At 35.6% G+C, this 26,013-nt stretch overlaps 2 protein-coding genes across 3 annotated transcripts in view; one reads left to right on the top strand and one right to left on the bottom strand.

Moving 5' to 3' along the window:
• Nucleotides 1-26,013, top strand: part of DAAM (disheveled-associated activator of morphogenesis-like protein) — a 618,370-nt gene that overhangs the window by 45,481 nt on the left and 546,876 nt on the right. Inside the window, exon 1 of one of the 2 annotated variants that reach the window (XM_075377249.1) lies at nt 21,931-22,054. The exons of the other annotated variant lie outside the window; for it this stretch is intronic. The gene's annotated coding sequence lies outside the window, so the exon portion shown is untranslated. Of the gene's footprint in view, nt 1-21,930; nt 22,055-26,013 lie in introns of those variants that run through there. 2 annotated transcript variants of the gene reach the window in all.
• On the bottom strand, nt 9,029-10,390 carry LOC142330920 (zinc finger MYM-type protein 1-like). Its single transcript, XM_075376389.1, has 2 exons — nt 10,250-10,390; nt 9,029-10,114 (listed from the first exon to the last, which is right to left on the bottom strand). Exons 1-2 carry the CDS (start codon nt 10,388-10,390, stop codon nt 9,029-9,031), a joined length of 1,227 nt encoding a protein of 408 aa, XP_075232504.1.

Below are 26,013 nucleotides of genomic sequence, written 5' to 3'. Positions count from 1 at the left end.
ATCTAATGAGGAATGTTTTCCCAGTTCCTCCTGGCGCATCCAAGAAGAAGGTCCCCCAACTCCGTCATTTATCATTTGCATTATGCTATCATAAATGCCTTTCTGTTCACGCGTTAATTTGGGAATGTTTGACTGGACATATGATTGAAGATCACCAATGTTGTAACTCTGTTCACGGCGTAAATCCACATCAAATGAAGAAATCGCAGCTCGGGTAGATGCTGGCATTCCCAATTGACTAAGAACTTTATTTGCATTAGCTAAGCATTTGTCTTCAATATTTATCAATGCTTCGTTGTAAATGCCTTCTGTAAATTCAGACAAAAGTGAATATTTAACCTAACAAAGGATTTTTTGATCATTATGTTAAGATATTATTTTCTGTGTATTTGGTTATTTCGACTTTTTTTGTTTGCATAGTCTTAATTCTATCTGGGCTATAAGAAAGTTGGGTGTTTTAATTTATTTACTGTAAGTCATCCTTCTTGGTGGCTTTTCTTTTTGTTTTGGTGTTTTTTGTTTTTTTTTTTTAATAAAATACAGATGTTTTAGGTGTTAAATATAATTCAAAGAAATTTTTTACTTAATCAGTTGTGATCTTGTTTACATTGGCAACGGCCATACGGGCTCTTTGTGATTGGTCGTTGTGTTTGACAGCGGCCATCTTGCATTGATCTGATTGGTTTTCCTTTGTTTACATTTCCATCTGATTTATCAGCCCCTTATTTATTAAAAAACTGTACAAATTAAAAATAGATACATAGATTTATTAAAAATAGATGAAAACAATCTTTGATGCGGGTTATATATCGTGCTAAAATTTGAGCTCAATCGGTGCAGAACATTTTGAGTTTTTGAAGCGTACACAAACGAACTTAAAATTTTTATATATATAGATATATAGGCTTACGTATAAAATATGTGTGGCTCAAAAATCTCCGATACTAATGGATTAATTTCATTGAAATTTAGATAGTGTTGTACTAGTGTATCTGAAGTTGTGGATATGAAAATCTGATGAAGATTGGTTGAGTGGTTCCTTAGTTACGCTCAAATTAAGGTCGAAAACATACAAATAACCTCAATTTAAGGTATTTTTTCGGTCACATGGTGAAATTTGGGGTGAAATTGATTTTCCTGTACGTTTTGAGATCTGAGGTTTACGAAAATACTATTCATGTATCAAATTTTGTCCCTTGAAAATCTCCAAAACCACTAAATCAATTTCATTGAAATTTATACATGCTATAGCAGTGTGTCTGAATTTGATGAAGATTAGTCGAATCGTTCCTGAGTGTTACGCACAATTTAAAAGTCAACATCAGGCAACATAACCTTAATTTGAGGTTATATTGATCTTGTATTTGTGTATCTCTTATATAAAAGAGAATGTCCTGACTGATTCACTGCCTTATAATCAACGTACAACCAAAACTCTTATAGGTAGAGACTTGAAATTTTCAGGGTAACTTCTTATCTTTAAGTTGGTGTGCACTAAGAAAGGATTTTGCGAAATTTTGATTTTAAGAGATTCAAATCTATAAAAAAATAGATTTCGTGTTAACAGCGCTATTTGTTGGACGTAAAAGCAACACATGTTATACTAAATATTTTACGATTTCAATGTTTTCCGATATATGTGTCCGCTATAGACTAAAAAACTACTGGGCCGATTTACGGCTAGGAAGAAGGAAGAAAGGGAAAAATCGAAAAGGCTAAAGGGGGAAAAGGAAATGGAAAGGGAAAAGTAAAGAGGAAGGGGGAAAGGGAAATGGGGGAAGATGAAGGGGAAAGGGAAGTAAGGGAAAGAAAAACGGAAGAAGGAAAGGAAAACGGGAAGGGAAAGCGAAGCGAGCCAAGACCCTCTGATCGTGACGGAAAGCGCAAGTAACCATAGAGCACGGATTGCAAAGTAAATAACGGATGGCAGACCGGTCACGCCAGATATATTACAACAGATGATTACTGAGCTGGCCAGGCTCCCCGAAAGAGCTACCAGACATCACCCTGTCTATTGGCGGTCTTCCGATATTGCGGATCAACGCAGGGTTCTGCAATCCATGAAGAGGCGCGTGCAGAGACTTCGAACGAGAGCATACGTAGCTGATCGAGACCTGAACACGGCGATTACACAATACCGAGCAGCAAGAAAACAATTAAACTTCATGATTAAACATTCAAAAAGGCAGAAGTGGAGGGAGCTATGCAGTGAACTAGATGCTGACCCCTGGGGACGGGCGTACCAGGTAGTCATGAAGAGACTGGGAAGACGGTTGCCCGTTCTTAATAAGATAGAAGCTACATGACACATGGAAGCGCTTTTCCCGTGGGTTGATACGGGCGTCACGGAGCTAATACCTGGCGAACGCGCCAGGTTCACCCAGGATGAAGTGGAGACTGCGGTTAAAAGACTAAAAAATTAGAAGAGTCCAGGACCCGATGGTGTGCCAGCTGCAGTTGTAAAGGGTCTGATGTCCGTTATCCCGTGGGAGATGACAGATATTGCGAGTTATGGGGTCCAGCATTGCTTTTTTCCTGCTTGCTGGAAAGCGTCAAGAACTCTTTTCTTGCCCAAACAACAGTCAGTTCCAGGGGCTCTCGAATATCGCCCTATAAGTCTCATTAATAATATGGGAAAAGTCGTGGAGACGCTCATCGCTAATAGACTAATTGAGGAGCTGGAAAACAACAACCTCCTCCATGAGAATCAGTTTGGCTTTAGTCGGGGGCGGTCAACTATTAACGCCATCAACAAAGTAGTTTCATGGGCTGCTGCGGTGAGGGCTGGTACTTGGAGAACCAGGCGAATCCCGCTAATGATACTCCTGGATATAAGGAACGCTTTCGGTTCGATACCTTGGCCAGCTATATTGAGGGCACTTCAAAGAAAAAATATAAGCGAGTACATACTGACGCAAGTAGCCAGCTATCTATCCGAGAGACGAACTGAAATCAATACGGTGGATGGTGTGGTAAGTCATCAGATCTTCGGTGGATTCCCGCAGGGGTCTGTACTCGGACCCCTACTTTGGAGCATCTTCTATGATGAAATTTTCCGACTTCAAATCCCGCCGGGGGTGAATGTCGTAGGATACGCGGACGACATCTCGCTACTAGTGGAGGCCAGTACCTTAGATGAAGTGGAGGACAAGGGGAATATTACCTTAGAAATAGTTAATGAATGGCTCGTCAACAAGTTTGGAGGTCTCTCCTTCCAAATGCAAGGGTATCCTCTTCACTGGTAGGAGGATACTCAGAAGATTAAATCTGCGCCTGAGAGGAGAGGCAATTGTCGAGGTGGAAAGGGCTAAATATCTAGGGGTGTTACTGGAAAAACACCTCAAATACTCCAGCCATGTGGCTATGATCTGCGACAGAGTGGAAACAACAATCCGTGCCATGCGAGGTCTCTTTGCGGGACAAGGAATTCCACGTGCGTCGAAGAGGCGAGTTATCACCTCGGTGATAACGTCTTCTCTGTTGTACGCCGCCCCGGTATGGGCTGATGCGGTTAATGTCCAGCGCAACAGAAGAAAACTGACTAGCAGCCATAGGAAGTCGCTTCTGGGGGTAGTTTCGGGGTACCGAACGTTATCGTATGATGCACTGTGCGTGCTTTCTTCGGTGCCTCCAATAGAATTGCAGATTAAAGGACGAAAACTAAGGGCGTCCGGTGTAGCCAAAGATGAGGCCAGTTCTATTATACGAGAACAATGGAAGGTGGCATGGGCGAGTTCAGCAGTGGCCGCATGGACAAGAAGAATTATCCCAGACCTGGATGCTTGGCCAGATCGCTCTCATGGTGAATTAGATTACCACACAACGCAACTCATGTCGGGACATGGTGCGTTTGAACAATACCTGCACAGGTTTGGCAGGAGAGAGTCACCAATTGTTGTTACTGCGATGCGGTTGACAATGCCGAACACACTATTTTTGAGTGCAGACGATGGGAGGAACAACGTATAAATGCAGGACTGATCCATACCCGACCGGAGCAGCTCTCGGAGTGGCTCTTGGCTATGTCCTGAAACTGGAATAATTTTGCAATATTTGTAAGAACAGTTATCAGAATAAAAGAATATGAGGCAAGACGACTGGGATACTGAGGGGTGTAGTTTATAGTAGCGCTGGGCGGACAGCCCCGTTCCTGAGGGCTCACATGCCCTGGTGTGTGGGTTCCCGTGATGGAGCGGGGACTCCTGGGGTCCGTTAGGTGCGAATGAATGAAAAGACCGAGACCCGGCCGGCGGTGTGGGTTCCCGGATACGCTTTGGCGCCTTCGGCTCCTGCGCCGTCGGTTTGAGGCTGGCAAAAGGAAAGACCGAGACCCGGTCTCCGGCGGGGGGCTGGGAACGGCATAGCCGGGCCTTGTTCTTACGTTGGAGATTAGAGGCAGGCAATTAAAAGATCCGGAAAGGACACGTCCCCGAGTCGAGTATACTTAAATGGATGTCCGGCTCGGGGATGTAGGAAAAAAAACCATAGAGCACGGGCGAAACCGCGATGGGGGTGCTAGATTTGTGATTGTAATAAATTTTTCGTTTATCTTTATCGGAGTTTTATATTGAACTATTTTAATTTATTCATAAAATGGATCGGTCCAACAAATATTGTTCAATTTTCTTATCTTCCTTTATTTAAATTTTGGGCAACAATTCATTGTTTATCGTAAATTCCTTCAGTATTTTTCATAAAAATTTTTATTTACCGTTTTATCAGGATTTAATGAAAATCTAAATATAATATTGTCAATTAAAAAAATAAGTTTGCTATTAAAAAAGCATTGCGAGTGAAGCTACATCTATATTGTGGACGAAGTCGCGACGGGGTACGCTCGTTTTTTATACGCGCTTTTGCAGTGAGTCACAGAAGTGAGTAATTTAAACTTGATATTTGTGTGTTGGGTTTACTTATTTCATCAAATTACGGTTATATTAATTTAATTTTTTTTATAAACAGAAAATATATTTTAATATATATTAACCTTAATATAACATTTAAAAATAATATACACCTTTTAGTTTCTTCATTTAATTTGTTTTGTTTATTTCTTACGCAAAAAACTGTACAATAAAATATTATACAAAATAAAGTAACGAAAAGTCGGTCTTCTTGGGCAGAACTGCGTAATCATTGTTTAACGGTGTATATTTTTGCGATCGGGAAAATAAAATAGGAAAAATATATAACAATTATTACCTCGCCTTTCAGACATATCTGTACTTTTTTAATTCGGACGAATTTTGATTTTCGATTTTTGATGTTTTCAATTTACGGAAAACTCTCGCCAAAACCTTAACAATTTTATTGTTTTGGGACTTTGGATGCGTTACGTTACATTAAACCGCTAATAATAAGTAAAATTTAAAATAAAGAATTTTTGTTAATTCGTTAAGATAAAAGCTCAAGTATTTATTTTTAGGGTAAAATCTTGATATTTAATATATGCCAGTGTGCGTAAATCGATTTATACCATCAAAATGTCAAGGTTCTTATAAGAATACTTGACTCTATTTTAAAGGTATACCACAAAAGCCAATCGATAATGTATTTATATTGTCACCACTTTTCAACGCTAAAACTTTATATCGCATATATTACAGAATGATTATGGATAAATACTTGTTCACTTAACTCGATATCTACGGTGTAATTAATTAATTTATTTACAAATATAATTATGACTCATAACGTGTGAGCTTTAACACGGTTTTGAATAAGCCCTCCCCGCGCGCTCATACACACACACACGCACGCACGCACCTGTAACTTTTGATATCGACAGCGTTGTTGAGCAGGTAAGTTTATTGTTAGGTATGATTCATGCGAAAATGTTAATATAAAATTTAAAGGGGTTTATATGAAGTAGGGAAGCGATTCAGTGATTTGACTTTTAAACAGAAATTGTTTGTGTATTAGTTTCTTAGGGATTTTTATTTTTATAAAATAAAAGTTCCTATTTTTCTATTAAAAAAAAAGTTTTTTTTTGGAATAATATTATTTTGACCTTTTTATTTCCCCCCAAAATTTCTTATTTTATCAAGAATAATGTAAATATTTTTGAGTTATTTTCTTTATATATATATATATAATTTTATATATAAATAATTTTTATTACCATTTGTTTAATAGACGATAAAAATAATTAAATAATTAGTCAAACGAATTAATGAAATAATATTTTGTACCATTCTTCTATTGTGTAAAATGTTAATGTAATTACAATTTATTGGTTTAAAAGCATAAGTAAAACAAGACAAGTCAATAATAATGACAGTAGTAATAATAGTAATATAATTATTATATTACACTATATATTATTATTACAGTAAGACATTATAATAATAATATAATGTCTGTACAATAAACAGAAAATAAAAAAAAACATCTTACAGTAATATGTAGAATACTGACAATAATGGCAACAGTAAACAATAATAATATTAAATGTCACTAATACAAATAATCATAGATGTCAATAATAACAGTAAATAGAGATTACATAAAAAATAGAATTTAACGTAATCATTAGGATTTATTCACCGGTAGATAAATAATGAAAAGCAGAATTCGGTCCCACCGACAAAAGACATTACACGACCCGCTAGTCTTAACGCTTTTAACCAGTTGTCTTCTATTAACGACAGTAGTACAATAGATAAGACAAGTATAAAGTTCTTCTACGGCAAATATCTTTACTGTTCGCAAATAAAACTACTCAAACAGTATAGGAATGAAATTTAGCACGTTATCTCTTTCACTTATAGTTTTACAGTAACTCACCGAACCATTATTTGTGACGTCACCTTAGTTGCACTGACTTAGTTCACTTTGAAATTCGCTCCTTCATTGACCTCCTTGTAGACAGACTCCATCATAACGTCTCGCTGAAACTGATCCGCAGGTATCACATCTCGCAGAATCTGCTCGCGGAAGAGTTTACTCAAAGAGTTTCTATTAGCCTCTTTCTGGATACCTCCCGTTATTATATTTTGGACTACTTTCTTCTAAATCGGTAGGAATTCTTTACTCAGGTCCGCTATACCGGTCTTGTTACAGTATATATATATTTTTTTTTTAACCTCCGGGGCCACCGTTAGGTGCTGGCTTAGAGGATATGATATGAAATGACAATTTTGTTGCGAGTGAAAATGCCGTGCCTGATCGGTATTTGAACCCGGGCCGCTACCACTCGCGCCACGGAGGCCGACAATATACTCGTACATAGAGTCAGAGAATTGCATCTTAACTGCAGTACATAGTCCCGTAAGAGTACTGCTTTTAATGTTATACAATGATTAATGCTTTTAATGTTTCCTTAAAAATATTAATTAAAACTGTGCTTAAAAGTAACTAAATCATAAATGTTACATTTCATATATATAACTACATACGATGTAGGACAGACACTTTCTTTAATAATTACACTTTATATTAATTATTTCAAACTTAGATTCTGGGTATAGTTGTATTTTTTGTTTTTTTTTATTGTAGGATTTGATTTTAAACTTTCTAAACGGTGTGTACAAGCTGAAAAACAAATTTTCTTTCTTTCAGCATGTAAAACACCGGTAATTTGTTTGACAATTACTCAGGGCCGGATTTACATGAAAAGAGGCCCTAGGCTATGAGGCCCTTTCACCTCCCGTTTTTAAGTTTGTAAATTACATGAGAGATAATAAAATACATCGTTACTGTGATATATATCAATATGTTAAATGAAAAATGTAGTGATTGGTACTAACCTTTATAAAAAATGTGGCACGGATAATAATAAATAAAAAAAAGTCGAGAACACTTATTTGGACATTTATTCTCAACACCGTATATAGTACTTGTAATAATAACTAATCAAACATAACGCACAACATTTACAAAGAAACAAAATTCAATTAATGAAAATCTTTGACTACGAAAATAAAATACGCAATAAAAATTATCATATTTTGTGTCAAATTAAATAAAATATATTCAATACGTCGAAGATTAAACCAAATTCAATTCAGATTAATTTATTTCATAATAATTCGCATTTAAAGTTTAAGTATGAATTATTATGAATTTTAAGTCTTAACTTAAACCAAAAATGGAATTTTATTCAAACAAAATCCAGATCGCAAAAAAGAAAATATCAAATTGTATATCGTATTAAATTTTATGTTAATAGTTATTTTATTTAAGAACTGATTCGATCCAAGTATACATTTAAAACGAAATAGTAGATTAGAAGAATTTCTTTCTAAACTTTTTCACACAGAATTCTTCTATAAATTCGTCAAAATCTATTTTTGTGAAGGTCTCATTTTTTATGCACAAAATACTCAATGTCTGGGTCGTTGTGCTTCTTAATTCACTTTTGATATTTTTAAGTCTTGAAAATGACCTTTCTCCAGTACAATTAGTGACTGTTAAACCGAGAAACATCCGTAAGATTGATTCCACATTGGGGAAGGCCACTTGAGTATTTTCTTTGAATATTATTTGATACAAGTCTGTATGCGACAATGTGGAATTTTTTGAACGCTTATGCGTTTGTCTCACAGTTTGCCTTATTTACTCTTGAAAAAGTCTCGGTTCGATTCCAGAAATGGAGCATAAACACGAATTCAAATTCTTCAATCTTCTCTAAAAGATTTTTGGCCCTCAATCTAGTATCACCAGGTGATACTAGATCGAGGGCCAAAAGGTTATCTGAATGTAATAAGGCCTGAATGTGATAAGGACTAGTTATCTGAATGTAAATAATCGAGTGCATCGGTGATATCATTGTAATTTTCTAAAATAGCTTCTGTAGCTTTTGCGTGTGCCTCCCGCCTAGTGTCTGATAAATATTTAGGCGCTTTAGAATGAGATTTAAAATGTGATTTCAGAACTGCCCATCTTTTTGTGGAAGACGAAAAAAAGATATAAACTTCGTTCACAAAACACCAAAAAAATTAACAGCATCAAGGCAACAATCGACAGCTGAACGACCTACTAAATTTAAAGAGTGACCAGCGTTTGGAACAAATCTTGCAAACTTATTTTATTCGATAATTTTTTGCTGCATACCATTGTATCTACTAGCCGTATTGGTTGCATTATCGTAAGACTGTCCTCGGCATTTTCTGAAATCAATTTCAAGTTCAGTAGTGATATAGTTAAATATTAAATCAGCTATGCTTTCCCCTAAGTGATCATTTAGCTCAAGGAAAGTTAAAAATCTCTCGGTTGGCAAACCGTCTTCAGGCGACACATATCTAATAATTAAGGTCAGCCGATCGGTATGAGATATATCAGGAGTGGAATCTACTGAAAAGCTAAAATAGCCAGCTTTTTTTACTTCCGCCACAATTGTGTCTTTCACATTATTTGCCGTGAGTTGAATAATTTCCTCACATATACTTTTAGACAGATATGAAGGGTTTTCTGAGCCGGTATTTCCATATCGATCGATATGATCTCTTAAAAATGGATCGAATTTTGCCTCTAGTTCTAGAAGACCAAAGTAATTGCCGTTATTTGGAGTTCCAAACTTTTCATTGTCTCCTCTAAATGGTAAGCCTCGCTCTGCAAGAGTGCAAATTACAGCGAAAACTCTTTCTATAACGTAACGCCAGTGTTGCTGTTCTTTTCTATTTCTTCCTCTAGCTTTGAAGTTAAAGTTTACCGTTTTGCTCTTGTTAAGTACGTTAACAAGTATAGCGTTCCTATAATTTTCCGAATTTTCATGAGTTTGAATGATATCAGGGGTTTTCCGATCGTTAAACCCTTCAGAAGTTAATACTGTTGCAGAAGATGCAGTATTTGAAAAGAGTTTACAAACAAAGCAAAAAACGCGGCATTTTGAAGGAGAGTACACAAGCCATTCTGGGGTATATTTTTCTCCGTTGGCTTTTGTTGAATAAAAAATCGCTTTTGTACAAAATCTGGACCGATTCTTATATTCTCGCTTAGAATTTAAAAACGGTCCACAGTGATACTGAACTTGAGAAGGGACCTTCTCTACCCAATATGATACATCATTTTGCGATAAATTTGTCCAAAAGTCAACATCTGTTACAATAAACTTATATTTGACATCACTGTCTAAATTTGCAATATCTTGAACTTGGTGTATCCCATTAGGTGTCTGAAAAAAATTCTGAATATTCTTATTATTTTCTTATATTGATGCTAGTTTGTATATTCGTGTTCAGTAAGTCGCTCTTCAATTAGTTCCATATTTTCACTTTGGAGTTGGTGCAACGGCCGTGTCCTCACATACAACGTGCTTCATTGCTTCCAATCGAGTTGTACTAGTTGGCACATGCATGTAAGCAGTAATCGATGTTAGCTTCTTTGCCTCATACTTTTGTAGCTTCTTTTTCTTCCGTTTGCAAGCGCCACTTTCAAATCTTTTACTCATTCTTAGATTAGAATCTAGAACAAAATATTTGAGTTATTAAATATTGCGCATAAATAAAAATTAATTATTTATTATTAATACAAAAAATAACATTTTACGTATTTGAACTGCGGTAAGTTTTCTTTTGTTTATCGAAATTTTCGATAAACAATTCATTTTCGAATAATAAATTGAAGTAAAACAAAAACTCATTTCCGTGAATAGCGCGTCTCTTATAATAGTCATTGTTTATAAAATAATAAATGTTAATTTCATAATTTCTGAATTTCAAACACTAATCAATTTAAAAATATTTCCAAAATATTTGTAATTCAATATTGAAACTAAATCATAATTTTTCAATCAAGATTGTATGGAACTGTTATCTTGTCTCATTGAAAAAAAATAGCAATTATAAATAATGAATTATATATATATATATATATATATATATATATATATATATATATATATATATATATATATATAATCATGAAAATATAAAATAAAGCACGAAATGTACATTTTAAAATACAAATTAAAACTATATGTTAAAAACTTACCTAGAATTCCGCGAAATGAAGATATTGTCACCAAAAGTTTTTTCAATAGTCTATAAACACTTCACGAAAGTATTAAACCTACTGAACTCAAAAGGCGAGAATCAAATCAGCCTCTTGCCCGTTATCGGTAAGTTGCTGGAAAGGCTGGTTGTGGAAGGGCTCTGGGAAAGCATCTATATGACATGTTTTCTAAATCGAGGTTAGTATGGCTTCATGAAAGGGGTTGGCGCCTAAGATTGCATCTTAAATGCTCTTGCCTAACTGGAAAGCTCCGCCTGTAAGTATATTTTGGCAATCTTTATTGACATAGAGGCAGCATTTCCTTCCTTGTGTTGTAGTTCTGTCCTCTATGAGTTGGAATGCCGCAATGTTCCGTATCCCTACAGGTCGTTCTACGTGACCTACTTGTTTAACCGCACGGCTGTGCTTAAAGATGCGCACCGGGTTTATCAATCGCAGAGGGCTGGATGGTCATCCAAAATTTAAAGATTTCTGTGTGCTTAAAATGAAGTACATGTTTCTCAATGGTGCAGACAAATTATCGTACAGTCGGAACCCTCACATTAAGTATAAAGGCTGTGTAATCAGCCGAGTTCGTGTTCATAAGTACCTAGGTGTTTTGTTTGATGAGAAGTTGCTGTTTAGCAACCGCATTAAGCAAGTAGCGGCGGACGTCGTCTCAATGATGCACAAACATAGGAGGATTACTCGGAAAACCTATGGGTTGTCGGCCCTTCAAATGTACACGGTGTACCGCGGTGTCTTTGAAAGCATGACCCTTAACGCGGCGCTCATCTGGGAACATAGGTTGATATGAATAGAGCACTTCTTAAAAATTTAGTGAGTACCCAGCGCAGAGGCTTTATTGCGTGCACTGGTGTTTTAAAATAATCTCCTTCGAGGCTACCAAAACAAAGGAAGGCTGAGAAAGGCTCTTCCAATCGAAACGGTGAAAATTCGGGCAGCCATGTGGAAGTTGCGAAGAACCAGGAATGCCGAGATATTTGGGATGCGGTTTCGGCCCTGGCCTGTACCGGAGTGGAACCGTGATCTCAATGCACCGATTCTAAATTTCGAACTATTGCCCAACTTCCGCCTGCGTAGAAGCCTCGCGATGGATGCACGACAGCAAGAATGGCACGCCACGACTAAGGAAAGGTTATTGTTTAGATTTATACAGGACTTGGTGGATGGTATGCCTGTCCTTTGTTTTTAAGGGCAACAGGTGCTCAGGTGCTTTCCAACCACGCGAACTTGAACCGAATGTTTGTTTCGGTTCCGCCTGGCAGCTGATGAACTGTGCGTCTGCGGGGAGGTCCAGTCGAAGAAACACATGATGTTCGACTGTCCGGCTCTCGGGGGGACCAGAACTCAGGTCGCTCTAGAACTTAGAGGTCAAGGGGAAAATTGGCCGCTCATAAGCGGCGAGTCAATCTGGCGAGAGCCTCATTGTCGGACCGTTGATGCCGTTGTGTTGTTCAATCGGCATCAGCAGTTTTTCGGGGAAAAATGACTTCTACCATGCCGGTGTGGGAAGCTACTCGAGAGGGATGGTTGGCCACCAGTCAATAAAGCTCCAATCGCTTTAATATTATGGTGGACAGGTACCGCTGGCATTCATCGACCTAGGCGTGGCAGCGAATTGCTGTCTTGACAATGTAAATTAATTTATTGAGTGTCATATATATCTTATTAGTTGACGGCGTGTGCCTACCCGTTTTTGTTTTTAGTAATTTATGACAAGCGAGCGGGATGGGACAAAAGCGAGTGGTGTGTGGCGCCACGTTTAGTTCGCTCGCGCAATTAGGTTAGCTTCAGAAGCTAGTTAGGACCGATCGCTTAAATGTTTCGAGGCTCAGTAGCCGTTTGTAGCACAGACATTCGGTCTTGTGCTTAAGGGCAACCGAATGGGGTGGCGGCGGGAGAAAGCCATGCAATCCAATTTACTATAACTCTTTAATAAGGATAGTAATTTACTGATAAACATGCAAACGTTTTGTCTTAAATCAAAACTTGATCTACGTTTACAAATTTACATTTTTCGTTTATTCTTTCTAAAAAATAACAAAAAGAAAAATAAACTTCCTGTAAATATCGTAAATATTTTCTTATACTGGTTAAAATTGGCTGCATCCATTTTACTAATAGGTTAAATTGTTTGACATTCGTGTGTAACTTAGCTGTTAATTTATATATTTTCCTTTTATAAGCTAATTTATTAAAAGTAATTTAGTCTAAAAGTGTAAGAAAAAAATGTTGTCTTATTTCTACTCAATAGAAGATGATTTAATAAATAAATTATATTTTACTGCTTTTGTTTTGTTTTGAAAACCTGATGCTGTTTCGTGTCTGTTTTAGAAGTTAATTTATTCAAGCATAGACCTACTGGATTTTGTTGTTGCCTTTATGTTTTGTTTATGTATTCTGTTTTAAATTTCATTCACTTTGAAAATTAATCTTATTTGTTGTGATATATTAATGAACAATCGCATAGAACTGATAATGCGGAAGTTAATTAAAATTTTTAGTTTTCTTTTTTTTTGAAAACGTGTTTGAATTCATTCAGATGGTTTAAAACATAATATAAAAAAATTAACATTTTAGGATGATTTTATTTTCTATAAAAGTTAGAAAAAGGTATTTTAATAATGTAAACATTATATAAAATGAATTTTAAAGTAGGGTTAATTTTTACTTCCTTGTACGAAGTAAAGGAAGTATTGTGATCCCGAAAAATTTTGGTTTTATATTTCAACGGAAATATCCATTTTGACCATCCCTGAATCCATTTTGACTAATTTCGGCGTACGTCTGTACGTACGGATCTCGCATAACTCAAAAACTATTAGCCGTAGCTCGTCAAAATTTTGGAGTTAGGACTGTTGTAACATCTAGTTTTGTACCTCCTCTTTTGATTGCAATCGACAACCAAAAGTGTTCAAAATAGCTCAAACTCGAACTTCAATAATAGCCCTCATTGAGAGTTTTTCAACGATATATTATAAGTGGTACTTATTTTCATCGGTTCCAGAGTTATAGCCAAATGAAATTTTAATTAATGAAATATTTGGATCTGTAAGGGCCCTTATAGATCATTGACCACTGCAAACATTGACCATCCGGCATGGACTGATGGTCAATGTTTGCATATTAAAATGTTAATAAGATTAGGTACTTGAACGTTTGTGAAGAAATACACTTGTGCGCGCGTGAAGGTGTAGGTGGTAATGCTTGCGTGCTTATGTGTGCGGAGGCTGAGTCCGTGTTACTTCCATTTTGTACAACACCAGCTGCAATTTTTTGTACTTGTCAGGAGTATAGAGTAGGGAGATATTTATTAGTTTTTTATTAATACTTATCTTTCTTTACATTTACCTTTGCTACATCTTGCGTAGAATATAATGTTTTATTTTAAAAATTAATGGAATTATCATTATCTGGTATTAATCAGATGGTTGTCCTCCCTTATCCTCTCCCCGATTTATTTTGTACATATTTCGGCAGAAAATAGCACTAACATTTTGGGAGAAATATTTTAAAAATTATTAGATTGTTCGTTTACAATTTAAAAATAAAAAATAAAAAATGTGCAAAAAAATTTGTAAATTGGAACGATTAAATACAAAGCTGAAATTGAGATAATATTTGAAACATTGAATATTTAAATGAACACTAATATTTACATTGTAGGTCAAAATCTTCTAGAATTGCTTGAAACACATAACGATCATCGGTTTTTACTTTTTTTACGCCGTAAGAATTCATATAAGAAGCTGTCTAGAAATCGGTCTTACGAGTCACCAATAAGGGATGAGTTGCAGTCCCCACCGGAGAAAGTGGAAGCTGGTGGTCCGTTTGTGATTGTCAAGCCGGGAGCGGCTAGGATGATTGTAAGGTCGTTCCGAAGGATTGGTTCTCTTGACCGGATGTCTAAGCGTCGAAGAGAAGAGGAGGAGGATGTGGTCAGTTGAAGGGGTCCTGCGCATATGCTTCTGGGTGAGGTGCCCCTGCGGGTTAGAATATTAGCCAAGTTGATAGCGGGGAATATTACCACTAAGTTAGAGATAAAGGAATGTTCGCAGTGGCTTACGGAGCTGATGAAACGAGGTGAGAGTCTGCGAGTTGCGGGTTATTCGTGCGGTCGCCTATGTCGCAGCGAGAGGTTAAGGAGGCTGCTTCACAAACTTTGCTGATAGAAGGCAGGATGTTGATGGAGCAGTTAGAGGAATGTATTCCGGAGGAGGAAATTCCGGAGTTGGTCATAGGCGGTGGCCGGCAGGCATGTTTGTGAACTGTGAGTAGGTCCGTGAGCCCGTTTTTCATCTGCAGGACACGGATGTTTTGGCAGAGTTTGACTTGGCCAGAGAGGGCAGATCGGAGTACGATAGGAAGCTCTTAGACAGGGCTCCGGGTGTTAGACGAATGCTCTGTGCGCAAAAGCTATGGCTTAAGAAGGGGCCGGGTGAAGCCATCCATATCCGCGTTAAAGGGGAGGCGGAAAAGGTAGATGGGATCAAGCAGCAGTTGATGGGCAAGTTGGCAGATCTGAATGTTACCCGTGCGGTAAGGGGTAAACCAACATACATCCTTATTAAGGATATAGAGATGGATACGACAAGGCTGAAATTGTTGCTGCGGTTAAGAAGGGGATAGAAGACCTTGATGTAGAGCCAAAGGTGTCGACAAGCCAGCTTTTGGCAATACGAAGTACGCCACAGTTGTGCAAGCACATGTTGTGGCGTTCCGTTTGGTGACGAAGGTAAGGTTGCAAATTGGGTGGGTGTTGTGTCGACTGTCTCTGCGGGAGGAGGAGCTCAAATGTTTTCGGTGCTTGGAGAGGGCATATTGTCTCGAAATGTACTGGACCCGATAGGTCACATTGGTTTGCTTCGTATTTCTCCCGTCGCCATCCCATTCGATCGCCTTAAAGCACAAGACCGAATGTCTGTGCAACAAACGGCAACTGAGCCTCGACACTTTAGCGACCAGTATCCTAACATAGCTCCTAGAGCTTACCTAACAGTGTGAGCGGACTAAGCGTGGTGCCATACACTATCGGCTTACGTGTCCCAACCGCTCACTTGTCATATATTTGCTAAAATAGGTAGGCGCATCCCGTCAAATACCAATATATATATATATATATATATATATTATATATATCCATAGTAATTTTTTTTCGTCTAGGCAGCAATTCGCTGCCACGCCTAGATCGCTGAATGCCTGCAAGTACCTGTCCACCATTTTATAGCGCATGGAGTCATAATAATTGGCTGGTGATCAGCCATACTCAGGGTTAGCTTTTCACGGCAGTGCGGTAAGAGTCCTTCCCTTTAGCACACTACGGATGCCGGTTGAACAAAGTAACCGTATCCAGGAACTCCCACACGGTCCGACAATGTGCCTCTCGCCACATTGACTCGCCGCTTTTGAGTGGCCAATTTTCCCCTTGACCTCTAAGTTCCAGGGTGGCCCGGTCTTTGGCCACCCCAACAGCAGGGCAGTCAAACATCAGCAGGTGTTCATTTTACTGCACCTTCCCGCAGACGCTCAGCTCATCAGCTGCCAGACGGAACCGAAACAGATGTTGGTTTAGGTTAGTGTGATTGGTGAGCACCCGGTTATCTGTTGTCCTTAAAAAAGGAGTTCGAGGCATACTATCACCCCAAATTCTATATAAACTTATACAAGCATCTTTCCTTAGTCGTGGTGTCCCATTCCAGCTACCATGCTTCCATCACCAGGTTCTGTAATCTTTTCCGCAGGAGGGAGACGGGCAACTGAACGAAACTTAGATCCGGTGCACTGTGATCCGGTACAGACCCGACTCGATACCGTAACCCAAAAACCTCGGTCTTCCGGCCTCTTCGCAATTTCCCACATGGTTGTTCGAACCTTCACTACTAAATCGATTGGGAGAGCCTTCCCCAATACGGTGGTAGCCTCGTAGGAGGTTCTTTTAAAAACATCAGTGCATATAATTAAGGCGCTGGGCACTCCTTAAATTTTGAACAAGTGCTCTATTCATATCAACGTGTGCGCCCAAACGGGCGCCACGTAAGAGATCATGATTTCGAAGACTTCTCGGTACATCATGTACATTTGACGGCCGGACAACCCATAGTTTTCCCGAGCAATCCTCCAAGTTTGTGCACCACTGAGACGGCGTCCGCCACTACTTGCCTAATGGGTTGCTAATCAGCAACTTTTCACCAAACAAAACACGTAGTTACTTATGAACATTAACTCGGCTGATTGCACAGCCTTTATAATTAATATGAAGGTTACGATTGTACGATAATTGTCTGCAAACTTGAGAAGCAAAAAATTAGAACCTTAAACAGAGCCGTACGGTTAGACAAATAGTCACATCCCTAGGCCTGCAGGGCTACGGGAACAGTGTGGCGTTCCTACTCATACACGACAGAGCTCCAACACAAGGAAGGAAATGCTGTCTCTATGTCCATAAAAATTTCCAAAAGATATTTACAGTCGGCGCTCATGGACAACATTTAGTTTTCCATCATCTGCAGGTGGCCAAAAAATCCAATCCATCTTGGTGACCTGAAGGTGGAAGGCAGATCAAACAAATGAACACATTCCGAGGAAAACACTCGGAGTCCCGTCACCCAGCTATATGTAATGTACAGATGTACAGCTGTTGCCGCCCTGGACGTGGAACGTAGATGATCTGTTTCGGACGTGGGGATTATCTACATCAGGGCATTATAATTATTTTGAAGTTTAGAGGCATCGACTGTAGTGAAATTAGCACCTTTCACATCAAAAGTAAAAAGTAAAGCGTAAACTTAAATCTTGACATTTTCTCGTAACTAATCACTGTCACTTAAATCCTGATTTACACGAACAAATAAAGAAAACGATTACGAGAAAGGTTGATTCTTGAATGTGCTGATTGATGTTAGTTTATCTTCTAGGCTTTCTTTTCGGACATCCTTTTTTGAGTCTTTTCTCCATCCCCCTTACAGCTTCTACTACAGATGACAATGTGTCTGAAGCATCGGATATGGCATCTTCCTCCCTTTCAGATGTCAACGATGTTCTACGGCTGCATCTGGTGATGATAATTTAGACGAAGCAGTCAGCATGAATGTTACAGATTCTAAACTCGATTCAATTTCTAGTGATACACTTGGCCCGGCTGAAGCACTCGTACTGTCCTTTGTTGTTCTCTGGGCTTTTGGAGGTTGCGTAGGTGCCTTTGCAATAACTTTTAGGTTTGGTACTTTCTCCATTGTTACCTGAACCTCCGTCGGACTATTTTCACATTCTTTCTGCGCCCTTGACACACCCTCCCGCGCCCTATGGCTGGTCGAAGGAGTGATGGATTTAGCTTTTTCAGATGTTACTTTGTTCTTATGCACATCAGCCGGTGGTCCCATGATCGCGGGTTTTGCTGTTTCTTTCTGTGGAAGGCGTTCGATCCCAACGTCCATCTGCGTATGAGTTTTCACAGGAGTAATTATTTCCTTTCGGTGACTACATTCAATCTTTGTTTCGATTATTCTTTCTATCATAGTTGCAAGGCTTGGTGCAAGCGTGGAAAGCTCTCCACGTTAACTTTGTATGACAGAGGTGCAGTAGCTGCATCAGCATTTGTCGTTATTGGTCGAGGAGTTCTACTACTGACCATTTTCTTCGCTTCAGAATAACTTATTTTCTGCAGCGTTTTGATTTCCTGAATTACCGTCTGCAATTTATATAAAGGGCAGTTCCTTGAACGACTATTATGATGCCCTTTGCAGTTAACGGAAACAGGAGGATCTTTACGCGCATCGCCTTCATGAGTTTCAACTCCGCACACACAGATTTCTTGTCTAACACATCTAACTGCAGTGTGTCCGAAACGATGACATTTGAAACATCGCATAGGTTGCGGGATAAATGCGCGCACATCCAGACGATGAATTCCAGCACGTACTCTTTCAGGCAAATTAGTTCGAATGAAGATTAACACATGTGACGCTGAAGGAAGAACTTCACCTTTTCTCCTCGTGAACCTGCGGCAATGAGTCGTTCCTTGACTCGACATCTCTTCTACTATTTCCTCTTCCGTGCAATTAAGAAGGTCACGGCAAACAACGACTCCTTTCGATGAGTTAAGTGTACTGTGCGGTTGAACAGGCACAGGTAACTCACCGATCTTCTTTCTATCTTGAACCTTTAAGCTTTGATTATCATTTACGGTTTCGACGTACAAACCGTTAAAAGTCTTATTAATCTCCCTAACAGGACCACCAGAACAATTTGTAATTTCTAGAGCGAACAACAATGGACTGACTTTCTGAAAGTTTCCATTCTCTCTCGTTATCACTAGAAGCCTAGGCTTGGGCGCATTGTTGCTGCACAGAACTTTACGTAAATATCTTTATTATTATTATTGATGACCTTTTTTTTATGTTTTTTATGTTTATTATTTATGACTTTTAAAAAAAATACCTTTACAGTTTTGTGTTCAACAATCTGGAATTAGGCTTCAGTAGAAAAAATTGTGGAAATAAATCTGCGATTGTAGGTCGGTAATCTTCTACTCATCTGCACAACCAATCTGGTTGCTTCCCTGGAAACGCTGCTTACCATTAATTATAATTAGCGGATAATTGTACTTTATTATTTATTTTTTCGTTAAAATAGTTTCATATCTATACAAGGAAAATTATTTTTAATTTTTACCGGTAAAATTTAATCGGTTCAAATTCTAAATTTTTTTATCGTTTACTGTTTATTTAAAAAAAACAAATACATCTGAAATTTAACTTTTTTTTAATATTAGTAGATTAAAACCAAGAGATAAAAGGAACAGATAAGATTAAGATTCTAGGTTTGACCTTTGATGAAAAGTTGACTTTCTCGAGCCGCATTAAGTACACTAAAGCTGAACGTATAACGGATTGTAGCCGTATATCGCTCTTTAAACGAACAGAATTGCGCGACAACTCGCCTTTCCAAAATGCCATTTTACATCCCTGTCGCTTGACGAAAGAGTCGTTTCACGATCCCGAACGCAAAACCCGATTAAATTATTTAAATTCCTTTGGCTTGTAAAAAACGACAGCAGGTTGTTTATCTGACACCTTACGGATTAAGTCGATCAAACCCGTGACGGTTGAGAGTAACTAATAGCGACATACAAGACCGATAATTTACAAAATTGAAAACATGGCGATGTATCTCCATTTGAAATAAGACATGAAATATTAAAATAATTTCAAGTTAGCCGACTGTAAAGTTTTTATCTGTTATTGTTTCAATAATTTATGCATTTTAATTACTTTACTTACATTAATTTTACTATTTATTATTAATTACTTACATTCAGTTTTATCTTGTACTTACATATCTTTTTTATCTTAAAATCTACTCTTTAAGAATTCCATTATATTTGAATCGGTGATAATTTATAAATTAGAAAATCAATTGAATCTGAGATTTAGAACAGTCGACTGAACCGATTTTGAATCCATATTTTACGACTTAAACTCCATAATGTTTTCAAAATAAGAACATTTACAATAATAAAAATTACTTATATGTATTTTCCCCATCATATAGTTTTGTCAAAAGAAAACGTGCAAATAGAATTTTTTAAACGTGTCGATTTTTACTTGTTGTTTTCTTTGTATAACGTTTACGTATGTGTAATGTTATTGTAGAGGAAAACAAGTGTAATTTATTTAACAGTTATACTATATTCTATTGAGCGAGTATTCCTATAATAAGTATAACTGCATAAAACATTTTTTCCGTTTACGTAGTTACATATTCATTGGTAAACTTTTATTTTAGATTCTCTCGGTCTAAATTAAAAAGAATAATTTATTTTTTCAAAACCTATTCGTATAATAAAGTATAAACGACGTAACAAGTATAAAAATACGAAAATATGTTTGTGGATATAAAACTAGATGTAATTTTCGGTATAACTCTTTACTATACAGATTTTTCTTTGTACGTATTCTATCTAACATATTTAAATAACTAGGCTTGTAAATCAGAAAATGTATTACGGACCGGGAATTATTTCAGTTATTTTGTATTTCATGAAAGAATTAGCTTTATACCGAGTTTGCATTTAACGATTTGAATAGGCTTCTGGTATTAGCACGGCTTTTATTTATATATAGACATACGTTGTGCGCATACAGATTTCAGTACTTCTATTTACGAAGAGTAAACCCGCATGATTAATTCTGATTTGGTATATGTTATAGCGGGGGAGGGAGCTGCGGAAACACTGGACAATTATACGATAATATATATAATGTTTCTCCCTATCTTTCAGTCGTCTGAGGGCACGAGAGTGAGTTTTCGACTAGGAGGGTTAAACGCGTTTCTAAAACGTTTTAACCGGGCACGAGTTTACTACTCAATACTGCGTATAGAGCAGCTGATCGGACTCTACGCTCCCTATACCGGTGCACATTTGCCGTCTGCTCGCCTTGTCGACGCACTCTGTCGTACCCCACCGCAGTTCGATACGTCCCCCACTCTTTTAACCGCTGTTCACTTACTCGTACACAAACACACACATGCACGCAGAGGAAAGACCCTCGGTTCTTTTCTATATACTCCGATGAGTACGCTACGGAACCGAACGTATATTCCTGCAGCATCAGTCTTCAATTTGATTGTGTCGAGCTCGTCGCCTCGTAATTTTCGTTGTGCTCTATTAGTTTTAATACCGCATATTTATTTTCTAATCGATCGTAAGAAACAAATTATTTATTTATAATATTACCATTAAAATATTTTTATTGTGAAGTGAGTTAATTATTCGTTCGATTTTTTGTTTTCTAAAATTTCGCCGGTGTTGTGCGTCAAAATTGAAATATTATTATTATTATCGGTATCCCCTGTTATTTTTTGTGAGTTATTTTCTTAACGATATATATGAATTACTGAAAATTTATTATGTATAATATAATATATATGTTTAAATTTTGAAAATACGTTTTTATCTTTGTGTTTTTATCTTTAATAAGTTTGTGTTCCGTTTATTTTTATTATATTTTTTTATACATATGAATGAAATATCATCTTTTCTACATAATTATCAGTTTACTGGATCGTCTACATAGAGGAGTATTTTAAATTCAAACTGGTAAGATTTTGTTATTTTTCTTAAGATAAATTTGTTTAGTTGTTAATGTATGCTTAATTATTAACCTTCATTAACTTACAAATAAATTCATATTTTAACCGTACTGTATTAAACTCTTATTATGAAAATAGAAAAAATCGGTTGTTGTAATTGGCTTTTTTCTATCTCTAAAGAAGAAACTACCAGACGTTGTCGAGCCCTCTTTCCTGAGGCGATAAATGTATTTTTTCCCCCTAGATATAGAATTTAAACTCAGAAGGCTAAAATTCTTGAAAGAGTGCCGTTAATTTAAAATCAACGCTTAATTTGATATAACGGAATTCATATTAATTAAAGGTAAATTAAACTTTAAATCGACTTAAATCATCGTCCATTCCCGTCTTTTTATCACCTATAATAATAGATTATCTAAGGGTATAATCTATATTTTGTGTGTAAAGGTAATTACACACAAAATAGATTGATTTCTTTATAATATTATAGGAAAAAAATTACCCGGTTTATGATAAATTCATTTTACCTAGGACGTAAAAATAATACAAAGAATAAACAATAAAAAGATGGCCTTTAAAATAAAATTTAAAAGAGATAACGCTCAATAGTTGTTTACAACGATTAAGAATAGATATATTTTGTTATTTTTACACGAATTTACTGTAAGTTGGCCGTTGTTTATAGGTAAATTGTTCTCTTTCGACTAAGACCGTTTCTAAGCGATGTTAAATCATCTTCATTATGTTGTATACGTATAAAAACAATTATTATTAATTGTTAATTATTTAAAAATAATTATTAAAAATTTAAATACGACCTAGGTTTAAATTTTAATGTTTTGTGAACGGCTCTTGAACGTTTATTTATTTGAGATTATCTATTTTTAACTACGGGTAAATTCATGCGTTAACATACAGCGTTTAATAATATTTTGTTAATAAATTTCAATTAAAATATTTTTAAACGATTACAATGTTAAAATTTCACTTTTTATAATCGTATCTGCAGATTTTCGAATAAACACCGTTATAAATATTTAAATAAGTTTCTTTAGTCTAATTTATTGGATGTTTTAAAAAAATTCAAAGAATTCTAATAAAAAAATAAGGCCTACTGTTCTGCTCAAGATATATTAGTTAATATTTAAAAAATCGATCGCAGCTTTAGTAACTATCGAGTCAATAAAAATACAATACTGCTTTATGTCTTAGAGTAAATGAATTAAGAATTTAATGTTATCGTAATTTTTATTTTTTTATTGTACTTATATATGGCACGTGTTTTATTTAATATATAACGAAAATATTTTTTAAAAACTTACAAATATTATAATAAAAATTAGTTTAGGAAAGTCATAAATAAGAGAATTCTTGTTCGCTATACAATTTAGTTTTATATAGAAAAAATAAATTAATTTTTGTTCTATATTTTGATTATTATACTGGCCGAATTCGAAACGAATTATTATTAAAAAAGTAATTATTTTATATAAAAATAAAAGATATATATATATATATATATATATATATATATAATTTAATATACTACAAATAAATGCTTTAATTGTTACATTGTGTAGAATTTAATAACGATTTTCAGAGGATAAATTGAAAAATATTTCTTTAACTTGTATGAATTGTGCATTAAACAAGGATGTATACGATTTACAACTTTATTGAATTTATAAATTACAATTTTAAAATTCAACAACGCCGTAATATTATCTTTTAAATGAAATATTTATTTAATTACGATTAAAATGATTAATGTATGTTTTAGATTGTTATATAAGCCATTTAAATACAGAAAAGGAAGAACAAAACGTAGTATCATATAACCTCGATATTTCATTGCAAACATAAGCGTTACATTACAGGCCGATAAAAATACGGATTATTTATGGTTTCTCAGAGATAATTCTCTAAAACTAATCTTTCGTGAATTTATGAATAGAGACTCAAAAATTTATTTTATACTCTTCGTTTTTTGTTTTTCCAAAAATAAGATTTATAAAAATAAATAAAATATGTAGAAAAACAAAGAAACGTTTATGTATAAAAGATTCGTCGATTCCTTAAATTTAATTTAATATTGTCTTTAATAATAAGTAAATAAATAAAAGCATTTTTTAAAACAAAAGGTATAATTTTATATAAAGAAAAAACAATACAGGCCTATTAAGAAAATTCAATACGTAATGAAATTTATAATGGGTTTTGATTTTGTAATAAAGTTTGATGTAATAATATGCAAATTATTAACGAAATGAATGTTAGATTAAATTAAAAATGTAACTTTATCTTTGTTCTAAAGTGATGAAGAAAGAGGTAAGAAAAGCGTCTAAAAAAAAATTAAATATATTTTCAGATCCTCTAAATGATGATTATATAGGTAATTAAAATTTAATTTTACAAATATTTTTTGTAATGGATTTTATTTATATACAACAATATTTAGAAAAAATCGGCAGTTTTCCCGGCTTTTTTTGTATACATTTCTGCAATCGGTTTTAAGTTATCCAAATTATTTAAGTTGTTATCCAATTATTAGTATTATTGTTATTATTATCCGAGATATCCAGTCGGTTTTCCAGCTACTACCGGTTCTTGAGTTGATGTGCATAAACATATGCGATTAATGCTACCGACTTGCCAGGCCTGAAGTAGCGGCAGATGCAGTGCAAGTCTGAAGCAGACTCAGGTAGGCCACTCCTGAGACGTATGGGGTTAATTGAAACCCGATCACCAAAAAACACCGCTATCCACAGTCTAGCATTCAAATCCATATAAAAGCACTGCCTTTGCAAGAACTCGAACCTTAAAATTCTCGACTATGAAAATCAGCTGATTTTGCGATGATGAGTTCAACCGCTATACTAATCCGGCGGATTCTTTCCTTCTATTAATAATAAAAATTAAAACAGTCGAAGCCAAAAAACAAAAGCCAGAACGTATATTTTTTACAGACGGGGAATAAAGTTTTAGAAAAGGTTTTCCAAAAAAATCATGTATAAGTTAAGCTTAATAAATATACCTAAGTTTTTAAATCTAACAATCCCTTCGATAAAGACTAAAATAAGAAAAAACAAAATTTTCAAAAAGCTTTTATTCATATTAGGTCCGGGGTTTAAAATTTTGTGAAAATTGTATACTTTTTGATAGTTCCTCCATATGAAGTATAAAACAAAGTAAAATATTTAAACCTAAGCGAAATAGAGTAAAAGAATAAAAAACATATTTCAGTTTTAAGAGGTGGGGGTAGATTTTTTGGAATTAGTTTTTTATTATTATTTACGTGCGAATTTTAAGTAACAAATTTGCTTTAATAAAGTTTTTTATAAAATGCCTCGGAAAAGGATCGAGAATGGTTTTTCACGGTATCCCCTCCCCCGTACCGAATTTCGAAAAAAATATTTAATCAATACCCAATTATATAAAAATATTTGAACTAAATTCGAAGAAAATCGGTTCTGTCAGTCCTGAGAAAGGCCAAAAGCAGTGCGACACGCATATATACATTTATACAAATGTTTTTTTTTTTTTTTGTGTAGATGAAGTGGTAAATACCCTAAAACGGAAAGATTTACAAAAACCCGATACCCCAATTTTCCCGTTAAGTACCACCATACTTTCCCGTTTAATTAGCTATTCGCCGGGAAAGTAATATATATAAGTCATATATTAAATAAGTCTATTGCTTTTTCATTTTTATCTTCTGAAAATCAACGTTATTTAGATTGTGTATTTTAAAATTAATTGATAAAATCTGAAAGATTGTGGATATTGCTGGTTTGCCAGCCTCCAAAATTTATTTTTATCATGAAAACGGAATAGGTTGAAAATATAAAGTTTAACCGGTTAGAGTGAAAAATGCTTACGGTAAACGTTTTTCTTTACCAGATTAGTAACGGGAGAACAAAAGAAATTAAACAAAAACAAAACTATAAGAATTCAATATTTTGATTT

The sequence above is a fragment of the Lycorma delicatula genome, chromosome 10 (assembly GCF_047948215.1).
Source record: "Lycorma delicatula isolate Av1 chromosome 10, ASM4794821v1, whole genome shotgun sequence".
NCBI classification, from domain to species: Eukaryota; Metazoa; Arthropoda; class Insecta; order Hemiptera; family Fulgoridae; genus Lycorma; species Lycorma delicatula.
Note: the sequence above shows the minus strand (reverse complement) of the source record. Positions and strands in the feature narration are given on the sequence as shown.

Bases quoted from the DNA above. Each gene is read 5' to 3' on its own strand.
- LOC142330920 (XM_075376389.1), bottom strand. From the start codon at position 10,390: ATGAGTAAAAGATTTGAAAGTGGCGCTTGCAAACGGAAGAAAAAGAAG. The intron at 10,115-10,249 runs GTATGTGAGGAC...AATTTTTTTCAG, and splicing joins TGGAAGCAATGAAGCACGTT to ACACCTAATGGGATACACCA.